This window comes from Gymnogyps californianus, chromosome 1, assembly GCF_018139145.2.
Source record: "Gymnogyps californianus isolate 813 chromosome 1, ASM1813914v2, whole genome shotgun sequence".
Lineage (NCBI taxonomy): Eukaryota > Metazoa > Chordata > Aves > Accipitriformes > Cathartidae > Gymnogyps > Gymnogyps californianus.
In genome coordinates this window covers 93229325-93249763 of record NC_059471.1, presented here as the reverse complement: position 1 = coordinate 93249763, position 20439 = coordinate 93229325, and the positions used below count along the sequence as shown (strand labels likewise).

Genomic DNA, 20439 nt, shown 5'->3' with positions numbered 1-20439 from the left:
GCACCACTACAACCTCAGTTTGTAAAGATATTTTGGGAAAGCTTCTGTAAGTCAAAACCATAGTCAGCCCAGCTCTCCAGGATCTTAGTTATGCTTCCGCAACATCATAGCACCTCACAATGATCTATCTGCATTAATTTGCACTAGGTTTTTTGCATTATTTTCTCGTTAATTATGGGCCGTCAACAAAGCATAGCTAATCAAAGCCCTTAAGATGCGGACTTCATAGGTTTTCCAGAAGAACAATGGACCAGTGCTCTCCCTGTCTCAGCTGTTTGCATGCTTTTCATCATAGAAAAGCAAGCAGAGGGTTTACACATCTAAATTTGCCTCAGACAATGTATCTGACAGTCACTGTAGTAACAAACACATGCACACATACAACTAGTCTATCCCAAATGCTCTTCTGTTTCCAGGTTATTACATCCTGTTGTCATTTTTTGCACTAAAATTCTTTGTCCTTGTTTTTTTCTGTCTCTGAAGCTGCACTATTCAAGTATTGTTGTTGTTCTTAGAGGAAATGAAGTTGTCCACTCTAGATCTCCTTCATCTCTCCCACATCGCACATTTCCAATAAGAACATGAAGCAAAAAGGAAAAAACAAAACTTCCCCAGTTGTTATGGAGAATGTACACAACTTTATGTTTTTGTAAATTAGTACATCAGGCCTGTAGTTTTGACAGTTTAAGAATAAGTTGATCTGAAGCTTTGAAGACATAGCTAGTTATTAAAATGATAAGACAAGTAACTAGAAGTTGCATAGAATCACCACAGAACATTGAATTAAATTGTAACCTTGAACCATTAATCTTTCTTCAAGCCAGCTGAGGAAGACAGAGTGAAACCTCAGAAATTTACTACACAAAATTTTTATTAATTCTGAAACTTGATTTCTATCCAAAAAATAACACAAGTGGAAACCTCCCATGAGATTACATCTGTCTCATAGTAGAGGAATTTACACTACCCTGTGTTATAGATGTTCCACCTTATGTATAACTGAATGCAATTCGTTGGATAAGGAAAAGGAGGCAAATGAATGTGACCCTAGTGATTAGGTCCTGTGTTCTAGTCTCTGTGGCTCAGCCTGTTTTGTATATTAAAAAAGTCAAAAGATAAAAAATGCATCCTTTTGTAATAGACCATAACATAGTGTAAAACTAAGACATGCTTACAGATTCTAGTGACAGTACCAGAAACAATTTATCTACATCAGTAGAGTTCTATGTGCATAAATTTACATTTTTGTTAATTTTCAATTAAAAATTAATATGTGATCATTGAATCAAAGATTCAATCATAGCACAGATATTAGAATTTAAATTATATCAGGAAAATTATAAAGTTATTTTGATGTGATATAAGACATAGATTCTTTCTATCTCATTTATAAGAATAATACTTTTATATGAACAGATGAGGAAAACTTGCTAGGAAATTTTTCTCTTTTCATATCCCCTTTCAAGTTAGAAGGAAATACAGAGAATCACTCCATCTGAGATTGCAAGTTTATATTACCCCTTTTACCTGTCTTTATGTTTGTCGTGTAGTGTGTTTTTTAATTTGCAGAGCTACTGAGTGGGAGCTTTCAGTACGTGGGGCCATGTTTTCAAAACACAAAAATCTGGTTTTGTATGGGAGAATCTTCATGCTGAAGTTCTTTAGTCTATAGTCACACATGCTTATTTGCTTAGTGATTTACATTGAAATACTGGGAAATAGCATAACCTAAGTTGACATCTTTGTCACCCAAACTTCTAACAAATGCAGCTATGAAAAAAAAAAAACAGAACAGAAAAAATTCCTGGTCCCTAGGTCCCCGTTTCATATGATGACCATGAATCAATGGATATATTGCAAATCACAAGACCTAGCGTATGTCCTTCTCATATATCCTCAAAAAACAGAAAAAACAACACCCAAAATCGTACAATACACACCTTCCCATGCTGCATCTCTCTTCCTGAAATCCCACACAAAAAAGATGCAGTTTTCAGTGTGTTCAACAGGCAACCAGATTCTAATCAGTCTGGACTGTTTATGTTAAGAGAAGTTATTCCATTGTTATTAAGAAAAGTAATGTGTCTGCCTGAAATATCTGCTAATTAATTTAAAAGATTTTAAACCACTAAATTATTACTCTTCTAAAAGCTACTTGCAATGTAATTGCAAGCGAGGAGTAGCTCAACAGATCAGATTGTAAGGCCTTTTCAGCTTCTTGAAGTAGTGCATGCTGTAGCTGGCAGACTCGATAGATGTAAAAATGCCTTTAAAATTAACATGAAGTTCTTTGCTACATATGTGCTATGTTATTTCAAGCATTGTGAGTTTCAGAGTTTTAGGATTAAGAAGTCTTGGATTGGTTTGTGTCAGCTCTACAGAATTTCAAAGGGCAAATAAATGCTACTGGATATAGGAACATTTTAAACAGCAGTGTTTTATGATTCATTGAAAAACTGAAACTGGCCTTGCTGAGTAAGAACCACATCTCAGTGCAGTTGAATACGTTCGGATTTTTAGCAGCAATCAGCCAAGGTGTTCCTTCTCACTCAAAATTGTTTCAGACTGATCAAGGCTGATCAGAAAGATCTATTTTTATAAAAACAAAAGGGTTCTAATTTTACACCCAAGTTACAAGACAGAAGTTAAAGGTAGTCGGAAAACACTTATTTTCTCTTGGAACAGGTATTTTAAACTTACTTATTCTATCGCCATTAGTGCAGGAAAACCACCATACATTGTACAGACACACAGCTGATTTACAAAGTGATGCTTAGATCTGCAATATTTTAAGATTGTATTCCTGAACATGATGAATTTTATAAGTAACTATGCAGGAGCTTGAATTTCTAAACACATAATTACTCTTATTCAGTAGGACAGATTATGTTTGTATTTTCCATATAACCCTAATAAGGAACTGTGAAGGAACTGAAATAGCTAGTGATAGGCTAAATCTATTTGTTCTTCTCATTTGGAAGGTCACATTTATTCAGCAGTAAAATGATATTTTAACTGGCAAGTGATAAAGTTCCATGAATGGAAATGTTGTGTTGCAAAATATGGAAAAGGGTGTTTTCTGTCTCAGAGAAGTATACTTGACACAGTACATGTTGACAGCATTGGAAGACAAGGAGTAAGAAAGATTTCTGAAGCAAGTGGTTTTAAGAATGAATTTTGAAGACAGAGAGAAAGTGATTAAGTGTATACAACATAATACAAAAAGCTAGAAAATTCTTTGAACACGAGTGTGATAAAGGAATTAGAGCAAAATCACTGGTATCCTCTTAACCACCTATAGGAAACTGGCAATTACAGTCATTGATGCATTGTCAAAAAAACCCCAAAACATAAAACATGCCCTGTGAGTTATGTATTTCCAGTAAACCACCAAACAATAAAAAGGAAAGCTGAAAACTAGGATACTTCTGAGGGTGAGAGGGTGTCTGGGAGGGAGGAAAGAATACCCATAATGCTGACATATAAAAAGACTGGAAAAAACAGCCTTGCTATTGCTTCATGATCTGCAGGTTATCTGGCGGCCTATCTGTAAACACACTGCCCCTCCAAAGGAATCTGAAGAAATTTGCTTGCATTGGTAGCTGGTCTTCCAAATGACAAGCATAATTTGTTTTAGATGTTAATGTAACTACTTGTCGTGGTTTAATACCAGCCAGCAACTAAGCACCACACAGCCGCTCGCTCACCCCTGCCCCCTCCCAGTGGGATGGGGAGGAGAATTGGGAAAAAAAAGTAAAACTCATGGGTTGAGATAAAAGCAGTTTAATAACTAAAGTAGAATAAAATATAATACTAACAATAATAATAATAATAATAGTAATGAAAAGGAATCTAACAAAAGAAAGAGAGAGAAATAAAACCCAAGAAAGGACAAGTGATGCACAATGCAATTGCTCACCACCCGCTGACCAATGCCCCAGCAGCGATCCGCCCCTCCCGGCCAACTCCCCCCAGTTTATATACTGGGCGTGACGTTCCATGGTATGGAATACCCCTTTGGCTAGTTCGGGTCAGCTGCCCCGGCTCTGCTCCCTCCCAGCTTCTTGCACACCTGCTTGCTGGCAGAGCGTGGGAAACTGAAAAATCCTTAACTTAGGATAAGCGCTACTTAGCAACAACTAAAACATCAGAGTGTTATCAACAGTATTCTCACACTAAATCCAAAATACAGCACTGCACCAGCTACTAAGAAGAAAATTAACTCCATCCCAGCCCAAACCAGGACACTACTTTAAGCCTTGAAGTACACAGACATCATCATGGTGAGTGTGGTGGAAAAAAACGTGAAATGATAAATAATGTTGTTTTCAGTTTAGCACTTGTGTGGGCCAATACAAATTGAATGGTTAGGTTAAAAGACATCTTTAGTTGTTACTGATTTTAGGGGGTGGCATTCAAAGTGAGGCAAATGAGTCAGGATACCATGGAAAAAACAATGTCTGTGTGAATTAAGACTACATCATAACATATGTTCACGAAGAAGCTGGTTTAACATTGCCTGTGCCCAGGTACAGATGTAATCTTTATTTGCTAGAATTGCTAGCTAAATGAAGACAATGCTAAATAAAAAAGGAGAATGTTGAAGAAGGAATAGAATGTTTTTCAAAAAATACATTTTAATGAGTTACTCTAAAACATTAATGTACAGATTAATGTACTAATCTAAGTAGAATGCCAGATCAAACGAGGATAATGTGAGAGATCCTTTTGGTTTTTGTGAGGTTTTTGTTTCAATTTAGTATGCCAAATAGTATCAAAATAAAGAAAGTAACAGTGTTAAGAGGGGAGTATGGATAGACTTAATAAAAAGGGAATTAGTGCAAAAAGGATTCAGAGAGAGGGAATATATGGAAACTAGCTGCAAGGAAGAATGCAGAAATGTATGCGGTACAGCAGATGCTAGATGCATACCGTGTATTTCATATACATGGATTCACAAACTTCCATTTTATTCACTAAATGATGCAGTGTTTTGAAGAAAGACATTATCCAAAAAAAAAAGGGAGGAAAGTGCTTTCTACTGCTTTCTTTACAGTAGAAATCTGGTTTAGCAGTAGAAATCTGTTTTAAAGAAGTGTTTTGAAAGAGAAAAAATTAGCAAACAGAAAAATCAAATGTAAGAGAAAATTTAGAAAAGGAATGTTGAAGTTGGTTGCTAGGGGAATAGGCAGTGGGATGCAGGGTAAAAAAAGATGTGGCTGAGAGTGGAATTTTGCAGAGCCTTGAAGATATGGATGAAAAGCTTTAACTGGGTATGGAAAGAGAAATAAATTTGCAGGGAAGAGATATAAAGATGTATAGACAGAACTACACTGAGACTTTCCTTGAATTGCATTGAGGATCAACGAGCATATTATCAGCAGAAGGAGACCACTTTATTATCCATTTATTTCTTTGTATTTGAGGTAATTTGGTGTCTGGCATGTAATGAAGTATATGATGTTATCTTTGCCGATATTTGTAATGCTCTACATACAGCACTTTAGTACCTGTATGAAGAAATTTAGTGAAAGGCATATTCAGCTACAACCAGGTCTTTTCAGGTTCTTGTGCAATTTGTTTATTCTGCTGCTATTATCCTGGAGTTACGACATTTTACAGTGAGAAATAGATATTTACTTCTCAGAAGAGATAAATTTCTTACTGCCCAGATGATACTGTCCACTTAAATGTTAGGATGTTCTTGACCACCAGGCTTCCTTTTATTTTTTTTCCTTTGTTACTTTTGTAATTCACTTTTGCTATTCACTTGAGTATTTACTTGAAAACTATATTAAAATGATTTAATCTACTGTACAGTAATGTATTCTGTCTGCTGCTGCTTTTGCTGGTAAGGCATAACTGCATGCCTAATGTTCATTCCCCACTGCCTACTGAGTTCCAGCAGTGTGCGTGAAGACTCCTGGAAGACAGTGGAGAAGCAGGAAAAGGACAAGTGTCAGATAAGAGCTGAATGGGGCTATGAAGAAAGGTATTTCACAAGGTTTGGAAGGTCAACATTAGATGCCAGCTGTCTGGTAGAAGTGAGTAGTTAAGGTCTGGTCCTGTAGTTTCTATTTCACCAGTTTGGAGACCATTAGATCAAGAGGGGAAGAAATCCTTTTAAGGTGTCAGGGCCACAATGGATACTTAGCCTTGAAGAATCAGCAGAACCAGCGAAAAAAATCAGTGAGAGAGTGCAGTATGTTTATATTCAGCACCAAATAAAATAATTTATCTAGCTTTTGAAAAACATAAAGCTGCAAGTTTATGAATGGCTGGGCTTTCATTCTGTGTTTGTATTCTGTGATTGTGCTGACCTCCTTTATTAAATAACTACAAGTAAGATTGCAGCCTGCTGAATGGGAGGTGAGGAAGGCCAATTGAGTGAATTCACTTGCATCTCTGTTTTATTGCATCTATCCAAGGAAAAGCCTCTGTAATGAGGACAAGCATTTTTGCCATCTGAACCTCTTTCCATCACAGCTTTAAGTTCCTCCTGTCTCTTTGGAAATGGGAGACAGTGTGAAAGTAAGGAGAGTCCCTTAGAAAGTTCCTCTGCCTTGTCGTTTTTGTGTCACCAAGTCCGCTGCAGGTTAAGCATTATTTGCAGAGAGCTCAGGTAGCTAGATCTCCTTTAGGTATCCACAAGAGACTGCAGCCTCACGGGCCAGTGTCCATTAGATTTTTATCATCAGAAAACACATTGTGTAGTGAGCTGGTCTTCAGTGAAGTCAAACACTTACTTGCTTTTCAAAAATATGAGGGAGGTACAAAAAGCTTCTCTAATGACAGTGTGAAACTCCATTCCAGGTCAGATATATCCAGTGGGCCTTTCACAGTACCTTCTATAGACATTAGGCCCATCAATGCCTTTATAATTAACTCTTTTGAAGCTTGAATACGGCTTCTTTTCCACGAAAAAGTCATTTAAATTCCTGAGGTTCTTATTATGTGAACCTGTTAGGCTTGTCTTTTTATTTTTAGATGTATGACATTTATTAATTAGTTTTACAGTAAATCCTAACAGTCACAAAAATTCACATTTGCCTAATTTGCCTATGCTCAGAGTGTAAAACCCTTGGAGTTTCCACACTATCATTCTTAAGAGTCAGAAAATAAGTTTTAAAAAAGTGGTCTATTTCCTTTCATCTTCTTAGAGGCTATTTTAAAAAACCCCACAAATCCTCAACACTTTAATTTTAGTGCTTTTTAAGAAGTAGCCTTATTAGCACTCGAAAATAAATGACAGCCAAATCATAGAAGTATATAGCTCAAAAACCTTATTGGTTTTTAAACATAGTTGCTTCAGTAATTCTGCACACACAAATGTTGCCTAAATGCATACTACCTTTTGGAAGTCTTTATTTACACAAAGGAAAACAGTTAAAGACTGAGATTAATTGCCTTTCAAAACAAGAAACCTTTAATGCTTTAAAAAATTTGTCTTGGAATAATTACCTTGAAAACATATTCTTACTCCTTTTCTTACTTAAATAATGCATAATATTCTTCAGGAAATATGAGGAAGTAATATTTTTTGTAATTGGAATTTCTATTCCCTAGATGTAACCAGCGGTACATAAATAGCATGCTTATATCTTCACAGTGTTTAGATTGGTAAATATCTCCGTGTTGAGTCAGATGTGGTTAAAACTCTTCCTGCTGCTCTCTATTTACAGAACAGAGGTGGATTAATTGGGGTATACTTTATATCTGCATGTGTATTTTACAATTTGTTTTAGATAAAATAAGAATTTTACCTATACTAAAATAGTGATTTTTAATAATAAAACTAGTGAATGAAAATATACAAAGAGCTGTGCTAAAGGGGTCAAGGCATATTTGAATAGTATGCTATATTGTATTTGGCATTACTTTAAAGAAGATGTTAATTCTGTCTCCAATGTTTTATTTATTTCATGATTTTAATTGAAACTGGAAATTCTAAAAGTCAAGAGAACTCTGAACATTTGACAATTTGGACAAATTTCTAGCAATGATTCACAACTTTTTTTTTGCCTCTAGCTGCTGCCAGTTTGTTTAGGCAGCATGTGTATTGTCTAGAATCAAATATTAACATATTCACAGAGGCTTCCCATAGTATGAGAATATAGTAGTCTTCAGGGCAGCTGTGACGAAAATCTAATTACCTTTTTCTTTTTTGAACAGTCCTAAACTAGATCAGCAGTGTAGATCAAAATCAGCTAAGGGACCAGCATAATGAAGCTTTCAAATATTGGCACTTATAAATGCATATTTTTTGCTTAGGTGTTCTAAATATTAAAATATTTTAACTAAATACTTAATATGAGCACAGATCAGGTTACAAAACAGCCTGGAGCAGAAAAAATGTAAGTATTTAATTGCTTCTGACTAAAAGGTACTATGTACATATGTCAAACCAAAACCAAATGTCTTTGGATACTAAAAGCAGCATGCAATTCACAACATTTTCTTCCTAGCATCTGAACTATAAAATAAGCTTTTCCTGAGAAGCATTATGTGATATAACTGCTGAAAGAAACATCTGCTCAACAGTTGCAATTTTCTCACTGTGGAATGCTCCAAATGATGTCATCTTTTCGCTCCCATAAGAAGTTAATTTTTATGTCTGAATCTTCATGTTTTGGCATTTGTCTAGGGTGACTGCTACAAGCCCTGGGCTGTGTTGGAACCTGAATGCATGGCATAAACATTATATTTTTCACATAGAGTAACAACAAATCATGGAACAATGTAGGATGATCCTAGGAATTCTATAAACTGTAGGAAAAATGTTTATGTTTAATTTCATTATAACAAAGTACATTTATTGTAGTAAAGTAAATTTATAATACATGGATTAATACATGGAAATCCTATATATTTGGTACTCAGTGTGTATCTACTATGACTGATAATCCCATATGTTGGTAATAATATTTTGCTTACGTCTGTGTAACTCTTTGATCTAACATAAATTGTACAGATGTCTCTGTGAAGGATCCATTTTTAAGAGTCAGAAATGTTTCAATATAAGCTGCTGCATTTCTTAGGGTTAACCTGTATGTTACAAAAATATTGGCAACAAAAGTTCAAGCTTCTTGTTAGCTAACGAAGTACGAAGAAGGAATTTGTACATTCAGAAAAGCAGAAAGGACTACAAGCATAGGAAGGCATCTCCATACTCACTTAAATTTGGGTAGCATTACAGATTGGCAAAACCAAAGTAAGCTTTTGTTCAACTATCTCACAGTGCATTGTCTCTTGGACTTTTTATATAAAAAAATATGTAGTCTGTATTTTAGAATTCCAAGTCAGAAGGCCTTGGGAATTAACTCTGCAGCTGCCTGGCACTCTATAGCCAGCATATATATACAGGGATGCATACATAGGAGTTCTGCACAGCGCATTGTACTAAGCTGTGCAAATTCAAAATGTGCCCTGAGATATGTGGCCATAGCAAAATGAAATCTCCTGTAGGATTTAGTGGTTATGTTGAAAGACTTTTCATCCATAAAACGCATAAAACTTTTAAATAGATTAGCAGCTTGAGATTCTTTTCCTCACAGAAACATTCCCTTCTGTGCACAAATTACTATTGTATACTGAATATCACAGTTTTCTTTATTACAGCTGGAGGAGACATTTGATTCAAGAAGCTCAGCTGTTTATTCTTATGTCATTACTACTTGGCCTTTTCATAGCTGCTACCGGGAATAAGAGAAGAGGCTGCTAGTGACATCTTCACTATTTTTCTGTATTCTGTTTCTCAGGCTCGCAGCCATCAATGGCACTGATGTCCTTAATGACTTTTTTTTTTTTAGATTGTCCCAATGGCCTTACTCAAAAATAGTATTACATTCTTGCAATTTTCATTTGGCTGATGAACTAGAAATATCTCACTGTAATGCAGAAGTGGTAGCCAGAACAATATTGCTATTACTGTTCACATCTCCTAAGTAAGTTTTCCAGCTTCCATTTTGCTGGAAACTATGTAGCCTCTCATATGAAACTGGAAGATTTTGCTATGCAGTCAGAAGCAAATCACTCAAGTTTTGGATAATTACTAGTTTTACTTATTTGTCATTTTTAGTAACAAATGAAAGAATTGTAACTACTAGCCAGCCAACTGTGTGATGTTAGAGTGCACACAGGCTGATCTTTTTCTCTTGTATCATTTAGGTTTCTCTACAACAGCGGAATTTCTGTATGAATTGCAATATCAATCAAATGAAATTAAATCTCAGCTTGAATCTTTGGTTGGTATGCATCTGGTTCAAAGAGAACAGGATACAGAATCCGGGATCGTAACACTGATCTTTAATATAGTGTTTGCACCTAACAAACCAATGAGGTAAGCTCCTGTTCTTTATTACCAACAGAACATGCAATAAAATCCTGTCTGGTCACTCTTAGCTGTGTAAGCACCTCCCTGCATTGTTTTCCTCATTTTGTTTTCACCTCTGAGATCTATTATTTTAGATTTTCTCACTGCTTCTCAGCATGATATCTTTGGTATTAAAACTGACAGTGTTTCTTTTTAATGCCTGCGAGATGGTTCTCTTGAGTTACTGCCTTAGTCTGTGTGTGCATCAATTTACTTCTAAATATTGGAGTATTGAAAGACTTCCCATGAAAATTAGTTGTTCTCAAAATTCACGGAAAGCATAGAGACAAGATGGTCTATCAGTCTTGAAAAACTTTTCCTAGACGAGCATGTGTGCATATACTTTGGCTGGAAGGGATGGTTGAATTTGAAATTCGTCTCTAGTGCCCCAGTAACAGCAGTCCACAGGAAAATATTACCCTCTTTTATAGCTGTGATGTGAAAAATGATGGGTTTGCTTTGACTTACATTAGTACCTCCCACCTCTTTAAAAAAAAAACTCTGAAAGGGAGATCCTTTTGGAAAGAGGGAAGTTGCGCCTTCCTTTTGAAGCAGTCAAATGTGTACAGGGGGGAGGTTGGAAAGAAGCTTCAGTAAGATGCAGGCACAAGGTAAATTCAGAGGCTCAACATTACCAGGAAGATTAGGGAGCAGTCACTGCTGAATAGCATGGGTTGCATGCAAAGAGTGTATTTATAGGATGCAGGAGCGAACTGTATTTGCAGTAGTCCAGAAGGTTATTGAAGTAAACAAAGAGCAAACCTTTAGGAAAGACTATCCACCCGCCTCATGCAGTGTCATTGTGTCAGAAGGGAGATTAATTCATAAAGCCTTTTTATTTCTGCTCTGTCCATTTTTTTATTATTATTTGGTTTTGGTTTGGTTTGGTTTTTTATCTTTATGTACATGAGATCTGCCAGGCTTCATGTAGAGGACTCAATGACTGCAGTTAATTAGTTTCTTTGTCATCAGAATCTACAGCACCAACTCTCTTCTTAGACAGTCTGAAGACATCAGAGTCTGGAATTTTTCTAAAATACATAGATCTACGTCAGATCTATTTGATTCTAAATTGAACTGCTAACAAGTTCTGGACCAAATTCTCCTCTAACACCACAGTAAATAAAGAATAATGAGTAAACCAAATTGAGTTAAATTTGTTTAACTCAACAGAGAGTAGGCAGAAGAATCAAATCTCATAGCTGTGCCCATCATTTTGCTTTCATATTATGCCCTTTCTTGTACTTTGCTGTAAATATTAAATGCTATTTAGTTTGCATTCCAGTCTAAAGTGCAACTGATGCATACTATGCCACATAAAATTAAGGATGTATTCTAATTTAAAACCATCTGTATTTTCATTTTACTGTAGTATAGTTCTACGCACTCAATGCTTAGTTTGGACATTAATTTACTGAGTTCATGTTTGATAATGCTGTTCTATGTAATGAATGTTTTTATCTGAAATTTTAAGGAATGAAGCAACTCTAATAGTACAGTGCACTACAGGAGGTGTTTGGAAGTTTCCGATGGTGTTCATTGCTACGGAGCCAGAAGTGGATGATGTCATCAACATTGAAGCAGTTGGCTTGAATAAAGAATCTATAGTTGGCTTTAAGCTTACAAGCCAGACAAGGTAAAAATACTTATGATAAAGTATTTATGCAGTTTTCTGAGGCTAGAAGTCACACTCAAACACATCGGATAGGATAGATTTGGGCAAGAGAAACATAACTGAGCTGCAGCTATTTCAGTAATACATCATTACTTTCAAGTGCTGCATTGTGTAGGCAACAAGTGTGATTTTGAAGCTGTACTGTAGGAAACAGAAACATTCTACTTAGGCTGTAGCCACTCAAGAGGAAAATTGTGGAATAGATCCAAATGCTTATGTTATGACTTTAAAGTTTTGCCCTAAAATGCTTTTGTGTGTTACAATGTGTAATACAACGTTAAGGCAAGTATGTTGTGATACTAAAGGCTCACTATTAAAGCCTTAATGTTTTTACTCATTGATTGTTTTTCAAAGTACTTTATACTTACACTGAGTTAAAAACAATCCTTTGCATTGTGCTTTAAAAAATTTCAAATGTGCCATTTTTTTAAGTATTCCTGTTTTATTATATAAGCATATTATGAATTAATCTCTACTCTGCCCTTTCACTAGATAAAATAATTGTGTCATTCTTCAGTATTTTGTTACTTACTTTTTTAAAAGTCCTGCAGAAATCTCTGTTAATGTATTTTTACATACTTTTCATTATTTTCTCAGACTTCCATAATGTTATAGCAAACCCATGGTGTCATTTGTCTACAGCAGAAAGTCAAGGAATAAATTGTGTGGTACTGATAGCTAAGTTTTAAAATAGTAAACAGTGAACCTGAAAGAATCATGACGCTTACAATCTAATTAGCTTATGGAAGTTTTTAAATTTCCTTTTCTCTTTAAAATTGACTTTTTTAAACTGTATACCTAGAAAGTGTGCCAGATATGCTGATTGATAGTTAACCTCAATTGTAGATACATGCTTTTGTAGCATCCCCAGCAGAGAGTGTCCTTGGTTCCAACTGATTTATTTCCAAAAGCTGTGCATCTAAGATGGACGTTTTTTCCAGCTTTTAGATAGCTGTCAGTGATGATAATTACTGAGGACTCTGAAAAAGGCTCCTATCACAGTGTTCAAGTTAACAGCTTCAATAGAATGGGCTGTTTCTGGAAAAAAAGTGAAGCAATTGCTCTGGCAATACTGTAATCTCCTGGTAGGTGTTTGATAGTAGTGAAGAGACCTAAAGTTCTCCAGAAAGGTATTATAAGACCTGAATCATTATAGTTATATAAAGAAGGAGCCATGATGGAAGACAGATTCTCTTTTTCCCTTAAACAAATTCCAACTTTATTTTACATAACAAGGGTTCCCCCCATACATTTCAAATACAAATTTTAATGCTTGCATGTACTGAATAAGCTCCGTGTTGTAAATAAATAGTGCCAACAACTGCTCTGTAATTTTTATATTGCTTTATCTTATCTTTGATTTGCTTAGGAGATTTTGGTGGTAGAGGTTTTGTTATAGAAATAGAACAGTCAGCCAACCAACATTTAGCATACTGGATCTACAGTTTAAAAGCAATTACACAAAAACCCCATATATTACAGATGTAATTTAATGCTTGAATAACTCAAATGACTTAGATTAAAAATAAAACCATGAAATATTAAAATATGGATTAAAAGTTTCAATTGGGATATGGACTGTCATCCTATAGACCTTCCCTGAAAAAAACGGTCAGCCCTTTGGAGTTTTTCTTAAGTAAACAATTAGCAGCACAATCCCATAGAGTTCTGGTACTTAAAGAAAGGTGGGATTTTTTTCACCCTGCATATAGATACTTTCTGTCTTCCTTTCTTATGCTGGATAATACCTCATGGAACTGCTACTTCGAGAGTAGTGGGGGGAAACAGAGATGTGTTTCTGAGTAACCTGCTAGAAAGGGACTCTGCAGCTGTGTCTTTTTCTCCCTCTGCTACTTGCAGGACAGAATGGTTGCACAGAATCACTGAGAGGACCTGTACATCTTTTTGGGCTAGCAGGTTGCATAGTGATGCAACAAAAAATATTTGAGAACCACAGGCCCAAAAAAAGGCTCAGTATCTTATTAAGGACAGATTAGGATTCTCGTATATATACCAAATTGAATGAGGATCTTCAGTGATCCACAGAGCACCTTTGGTGACCACTACAAAGCTATGAGGTCAATGGTTTTAGCTTTCTTTTTTTTTATGGCTACTGCATCTCAAATGTGGGCTTCTCCCTTTAATTCCACCCCGCCCTTCCCCAACAAAATCCTTAATGTGTACGGAATATTTCAGACTGAATTAATGATTTTCCAATTTACTCATAACTACATCTGATGTAGTTGCTTCAGGAATGATGAACAGTTACAAATGGGAGGTAGTTGCTACGCTGTTCACAACGATCTGCAATAATGAAAGCTCTGAGAGTCCATGCAAATATGTAATGCACTCTCTCTTTTAATACATTTAAAATTGACACACACATGCCCCCAATGAGAAACAGCCCAATATCTGCTTCCATAAATAATGAAAGACACTGAGAATGCAGCCAAACAGTTCTGTTGTATGAAGAAGACTCAAATATATTTTTTAAAACTGTCTGCACCTAGGACAGTTGTGATATATGAGTAGTCCAACATTTTACTTTCAGCTTTAAAAACTCGAAAGGGACATATTGTTGAATGGTTTCTTATAATGGCATTAAGATTGGTTAGAGTCAAATCAGCAGATTTCACTTGTCAAATAAGAAAAATCTGCCCCTTTTTAACATTCGTAGATGACCTTTTCGGGTTTTGTCATAAATGTAGATTTAATTCAACACCAGCTGAAATCATTGGCAACATTTCCACTGAGGTAATTGGCTTTGGTACAAGCCTCTAATGTTTGTGTTAACATTAGTGTTTGTTTTAATACCAAATGCGTTATTGAATGCCAATGGTTTACAGAATGACAGCAGTATTAACCAAAAAGAACAGATAGAATATTATCCTTGGAAATAAAAATTATAGAAACTTGTTTGATATCCAGCTCAACGAATTGGTCCATTATTTTATGCTGATGTCTGTAATTGAAATGGAGAATAAAAATTCCGAAAGTGATGCTGTGCTTAAGAAAACTAGTCCTTTCTATATTTGTTTTACTGAAAATAACTTCTTAATGTATTTTTAATCAATTATGTTTTGGGATTAGAACATTTGTATTAATACAGAACTGTTTTTTGGAGAATATTTACTACTATATATTCCAGTACAGAGGTATTTTGATGGTTGGATTTATTTCTTCACCTTAAAATATTGATCTCCAGCTACAGCAGAATGTTACCGTATTTGTTTTCCAGTGCAAATACTTCAGTAGGCAATATGAAACATGTGGATAGATACATATGAACACTACGTTCACCTGGAAATTTTTTGTAAACTACATTACTTTTGAATGTTTAGACAAGAATGTGGATAATCCTCTCCTGTTCGTTCTATCTGCTTATTTCTCATATACAGAGCCTCCTTTCACCAATATAATTCTAGCTTTCCATGTGCCTGTTAGCGATTGTTTTAATCACGTATTGCTTTCCATATACAGTAAAATTTTATCCATCCTTCCATCCCAACCTCTCATTCCAATCCTGTGTTTGTCACAAACAGGGTATTTGTTACATTGAGGAAACTTCTCAGATGAACTCAAACTATGCTTCAGAAAAACATTAGTCAGCACCTGCTATCACAAAAGCAAACAGCATGGTGTCAGTATGGTCTCCATGTACTGGTATCTGCAAAATCCAAGACTCCACCCAATTATGGAAACAGAGCTAGAATAAAAAGAGAACAAAACCAGGTGGACTGGGGAGATGAGAAGAAAGATGAAATTAGGCTTTAAAATGACTGCATGTGCAGACTTAGTTATCTTAACCTACTTTTTGTATTTTGAACACCACTGTGGATATTTTCCTTATTTTTTCTATGCACATTCCCTAGTGCATGGAATAAATGTTCAATTAAAAACATTCCTTGATGACACAAAATTAATTTTAATGCTGTCTGAAGAATAGCGAGCAACCCATTTTTTTTCTGTACCCTCCCTAATTGTGAAGGGAAAAACAAAAAAATGTTTACAGTTACAACTTTGAAAAATATTTCTATTTCACTGTAATTACTGCTGTATTTCATTAGAATTACCATGAGCCAGAATTATGTATGCTGCAAGAAAATGCATTCATTAAGTTCTCAGCACACACACCCTCTCCCTCACCCTCTCTCACACGTCGCTGTGCATGTTACAGGCCTGGATTCCTATGCCAATCTCTTTGTAACCAGTTCTGCCAAATTCTACTGTTAGTCTAAAGAAGCAATTAGAATACTTTATCTTAGCGTCTCCCACATAGTGGCAGCTGCAAAGAACAAATGTTGACTGAGCTCCATTTTTTGGAGTCTGAATGGAGACTGGTGGAAAATATCGATAATGATACACATGCGGCAGAGCTTCCAAAAAGTTATGATCACCCTTCCTAATAATACAATATCTGACATGTCACACATTTAGCCAGGAGCTGTATCTAGCCATGTCACCTGGACCGCTTTTAGCAGGAAAAGTCAGTCTACCAAGCTGCAAGTATAGTACCCCTGGGTAGAACAGGAAAGAGACAGAAATCTTAACATTTTGTGAAGATAAAAACCCTAGCTCCTGCTTTGGTTTTACAACACGTGATGTTATAGTTGGTAAAGCGTTCCCTGACAGTCATTTGTCCTGCAGTGTTTCTTCATATTTTTTGACAGTCCTTTAATTCTGAAGCAGTCTTTCCAAAGCTATAGAGTGATAATTGGAGTTAAATCTTTTCTGATGTCCAGAGTTCAGGATTTAGAGTGGTCAATTAAACTGGAGTTGTTTTTTTGGTATGAAACATAACCAATTTTGATAAATAATGAGGATTTCCTAATTTTTTTCCGTTGTCATTTTTTTGGTTGAAAAAAAATTATCTAAATCATACCAACTATCACTAACAATTTTATAGAATTTGACAACTGCATACAGTTAATATATTTAAAGAACTTCACTACGTAATAACTGAAATTTCTTGTATCATCCAACAGATGTTAACTACAAATTACAAGAAGTAAGTTTAGTTATGATTAACTATTTTTGGAAGCACATTGCAACATTTTCAAACCATATCCCTTATTTGCTTAAGCAGTTATGTACTTTACAGATTAAGACATTTTGTTATTCTTCTTTTATTGAAAAAAAATACATTTGATCAAAAGCACGATGTGTTGTTTTTTATGTATAGTTTGCAAAATGCTGAGTTTTGTAAAGAAATACATTTCTACAGGATAATTTACTGCTTCACTAGTTTGAGGAAGAGAGGAGTAAACATTAAAGCTGTTTTGGGCTTTCATTTAATAAAGGCTTGTATTTTCAGATTTGCTGGGTATTTTATAAGTTTTGCAGTGAGATCTATGGGAATATAAATTTTAAGGTTTTCTTTAATTGAAGTCATAAGGTGCTATTCTTTTTTAGTTTACTAATTTGAAAATTATCTAACATGAGAACACTGACAAGCACAGACTGCTATTTAAGAACAATGCTATTTAAGAACAAGATTAAAGGAGTAAGTATAAATATATCTGTTAAATACTAGCTCAATTTCCACTCTTCCTTGTTGCCATGGTTTCATTGTCCAATTATTATTTAAATTCAAATTAATATTTACTCTTGTTCATTATTTGAGTAAGGGCAGAGTTCATATTGACTGATAGCAATATCAAACCATTATGACAGGAGTTAGGGAACACGCAGGCGGGAAGACACATTTGCTTCCTCTGATTTATATGGCCTCTGCCCTTATATTTACTAATTCATTTGTGGTTGGTTCATACGTGTTTTCGAAAGTCTACACATCATTAAACTTCATCAAGTATGTTAGTATCTGCCACCCTTGAGTTAAGCAAAAGCCTTCTTGAAAAAATAGAGACTGCTTCATCACTGTCCTTCATGGCTGAGAAATGACAAGCCAAACATTGACTCCAGAGCTGTTTTACCTGAAGCAGTAATCAAAAAGGAGGAATTAATTTTTAATCATTTTAAACCACATAATTATTAATTTTTAATTATACTCGAAATATACAGACACTGAAAACAATAATGTCTGAAATTCAGGTGCTATCCTGGGAATTTTGTCTCCAGCTTTCTCTGTACTATAGAAGATGAGAATGAGAAAGCAATTTACTTACGCTTGTGAGCTAGCCAGGATGCCAGATCATCTCTCTCATGTGAACATCAGTGAAAACACTGCTTGTTTTTTCTTGAGAGGCCATCTTTAGATATCTTTTTAAAACAAAAATTCATGATTTATCAGCACTACAGACACTGTGAAAGGTTCCTGTTTCTGGTTGTGTGTGAATAAGTTTTTAATTGCTAGTTCTTGTACTGTTAGCCATATCTTCATCAGAATCCCTGCTGGCCTATCATGTTACGGCTATACATTTAATTTGCCAGAATTTCTATTTTCCTTATTTGGACATAGCTTCCACTTTGAGGAACTTTTGCGTCCAGTAACTGACATGACTCTTTTGTTTAAAACTATCAGGCTTTGGGGAGGGGAGAGGAAGGGAAGGGGAGGGAATGGGGAGGTTTTAGGTGTGACTATATGGTTCATGTAAGTATGTGTGTATGTGTGTATATATTTTACTCAACACAGAAGAAAATTGTAGCTGCCTCTAGTACCTTGTGCCAATGCTGTCAAGAAGCATGCAGATTTTCTTTAAAGCTTTTTTATTAGTTTTTCTCCATTTTTCATTATGAAAATTAAAATCTGACAAGGTTGATGCAATAAGATTTTTTTCTCTGACTTGGTAATATCTTGTGTGCACAATTATAGCTCAGTTTTTTGACAGTTTCATTTAAAACTGTCTGGTCCCCTTGTCAGGACTAAAACTATAGCTTTTTCTCCTGTGTGTTTTCTGACTAACTGTTTTGAGGAATCATTTACGGTCTCTGAAAAAAACTACTGTTGCATCACACCCTGCTAAGATGCAATTTCTGCAGGAATAAAGTCCTTATTTTCTTGTGTCTTCTGTGCATGCAGCCTGTCCCATCTCCCTCAGCATTTCGTCATTGCATCTGTAGTCTAAGTCACGCTCTTGTATGTGTTACGAAGACACAAAGTGCTTATTAGGAGTCGTCATCCCTAACTACTTACGAGAAAACAGACTGAACACGGGAGATAAAGGAAGTGTTGTCTTAAAATGTTCCTAAATCTAGTCTATAGAGCAATGATGTTGGAAATGAAGAACTGTGTTCAGGTCTCTATTTGCAGAGCCAGGGCCTGAATATTCATCTCAGATGTTTTTGATGAGTGCTGTACTCTGCTACTCAGTCTAAGAGGCAGCACTTCTTTTTCATCCTGTGCCTGCCCTTTGTGTGTAGTAAGTATGCTCTAGGCATTCACAGCTGAGCAGTCCTTGCAGGAAATACAGATGTGAAAATTCAAGGCTTAGATGGCACATAGATGGGAACTCAGGCCGTAGCGGGGTTAGTGCTTATGGCCCAGGGCTATAAACTTAACTGCACAACTTTAGGCACCACAAAAAGAGATTGTCAGCATGAGTTTGATGTCACAAGACTTGAAATGTCTTTTCAGACATTCAGTAGTTTTGCCCACCTTGCTGTCACCTAAAGGAAAAGCTAGGCTAAATCTGCTAATGCACCCAAGTCTGATGGCACTGCTAAATGTCAGTTAATTTTTTTTTGAGAAGGCAGAAGCTTTTTGGTTTCTGTTTTCTGCACTTGAACTACTTGTTTCTACAAACTTACAGTGTGTCCTTTTTTTCATGAGAGCATTTTGAATTTAGGAAAACCTTTCGTGAGAACATATTCCAAAGGAGAGCTATTTTTAAACAAGACAGAGACCCAGTGTACCACCCACGGAATAGCACTTACCCAGGAAATGTGCAACATGTCCGTAGAGATAGGAATTGTCATAAAATATTAAATTTCACTTCTTTGTGAGTATTTTCTTTGAAAAGCAGTGTTATTTCTGGCGTGACAAGCCATGAATAAACAGATTTGAACAGCTTTTCTTTGAGATGTTGTTAGTTTTTCATTCTTCAAGTTTTATCAACTGAAAATGTGTTCCCTCTAAGCATGCATGATACTTGCCCTGCTGTACTGTGGCAGGGTGTTGTGGATTATTTTTTGACCATGCCGTTGTATTTCTAGTTTCAATTTCTTTTGTTCTCTTTCTGTCCAGATAGTGATAGCGTTGTCCTCAGCAACACATACAAAGACTAAAAGGAGAATGCCTGACCGGAAAATACAAAAATGTGTACTCTTTTCATGCTGACAGAGTTTATGGCAAGGACTCCCTGAGGAACTGTGATAGGCTTTGGTTTGGGATTGGCCCAAGGTTGTTTTGTAGTCCTCAGCCACTGTCTTTACCAGGAAAAAGACATTTTCTTTGGTTCAACAGTACTGCCATGAAACTAGCAATTAGACAAGA

The 20439-nt window shown here is 35.7% G+C and overlaps 1 protein-coding gene across 1 annotated transcript in view; it reads left to right on the top strand.

The window, feature by feature from the left end:
* CFAP47 (cilia and flagella associated protein 47) overlaps positions 1-20439 on the top strand; it is a 363098-nt gene that overhangs the window by 330805 nt on the left and 11854 nt on the right. The window contains 2 exon segments of the mRNA XM_050891106.1: positions 10168-10339; positions 11847-12008. Of these exon segments, the coding sequence (XP_050747063.1) occupies positions 10168-10339; positions 11847-12008 (334 nt within the window).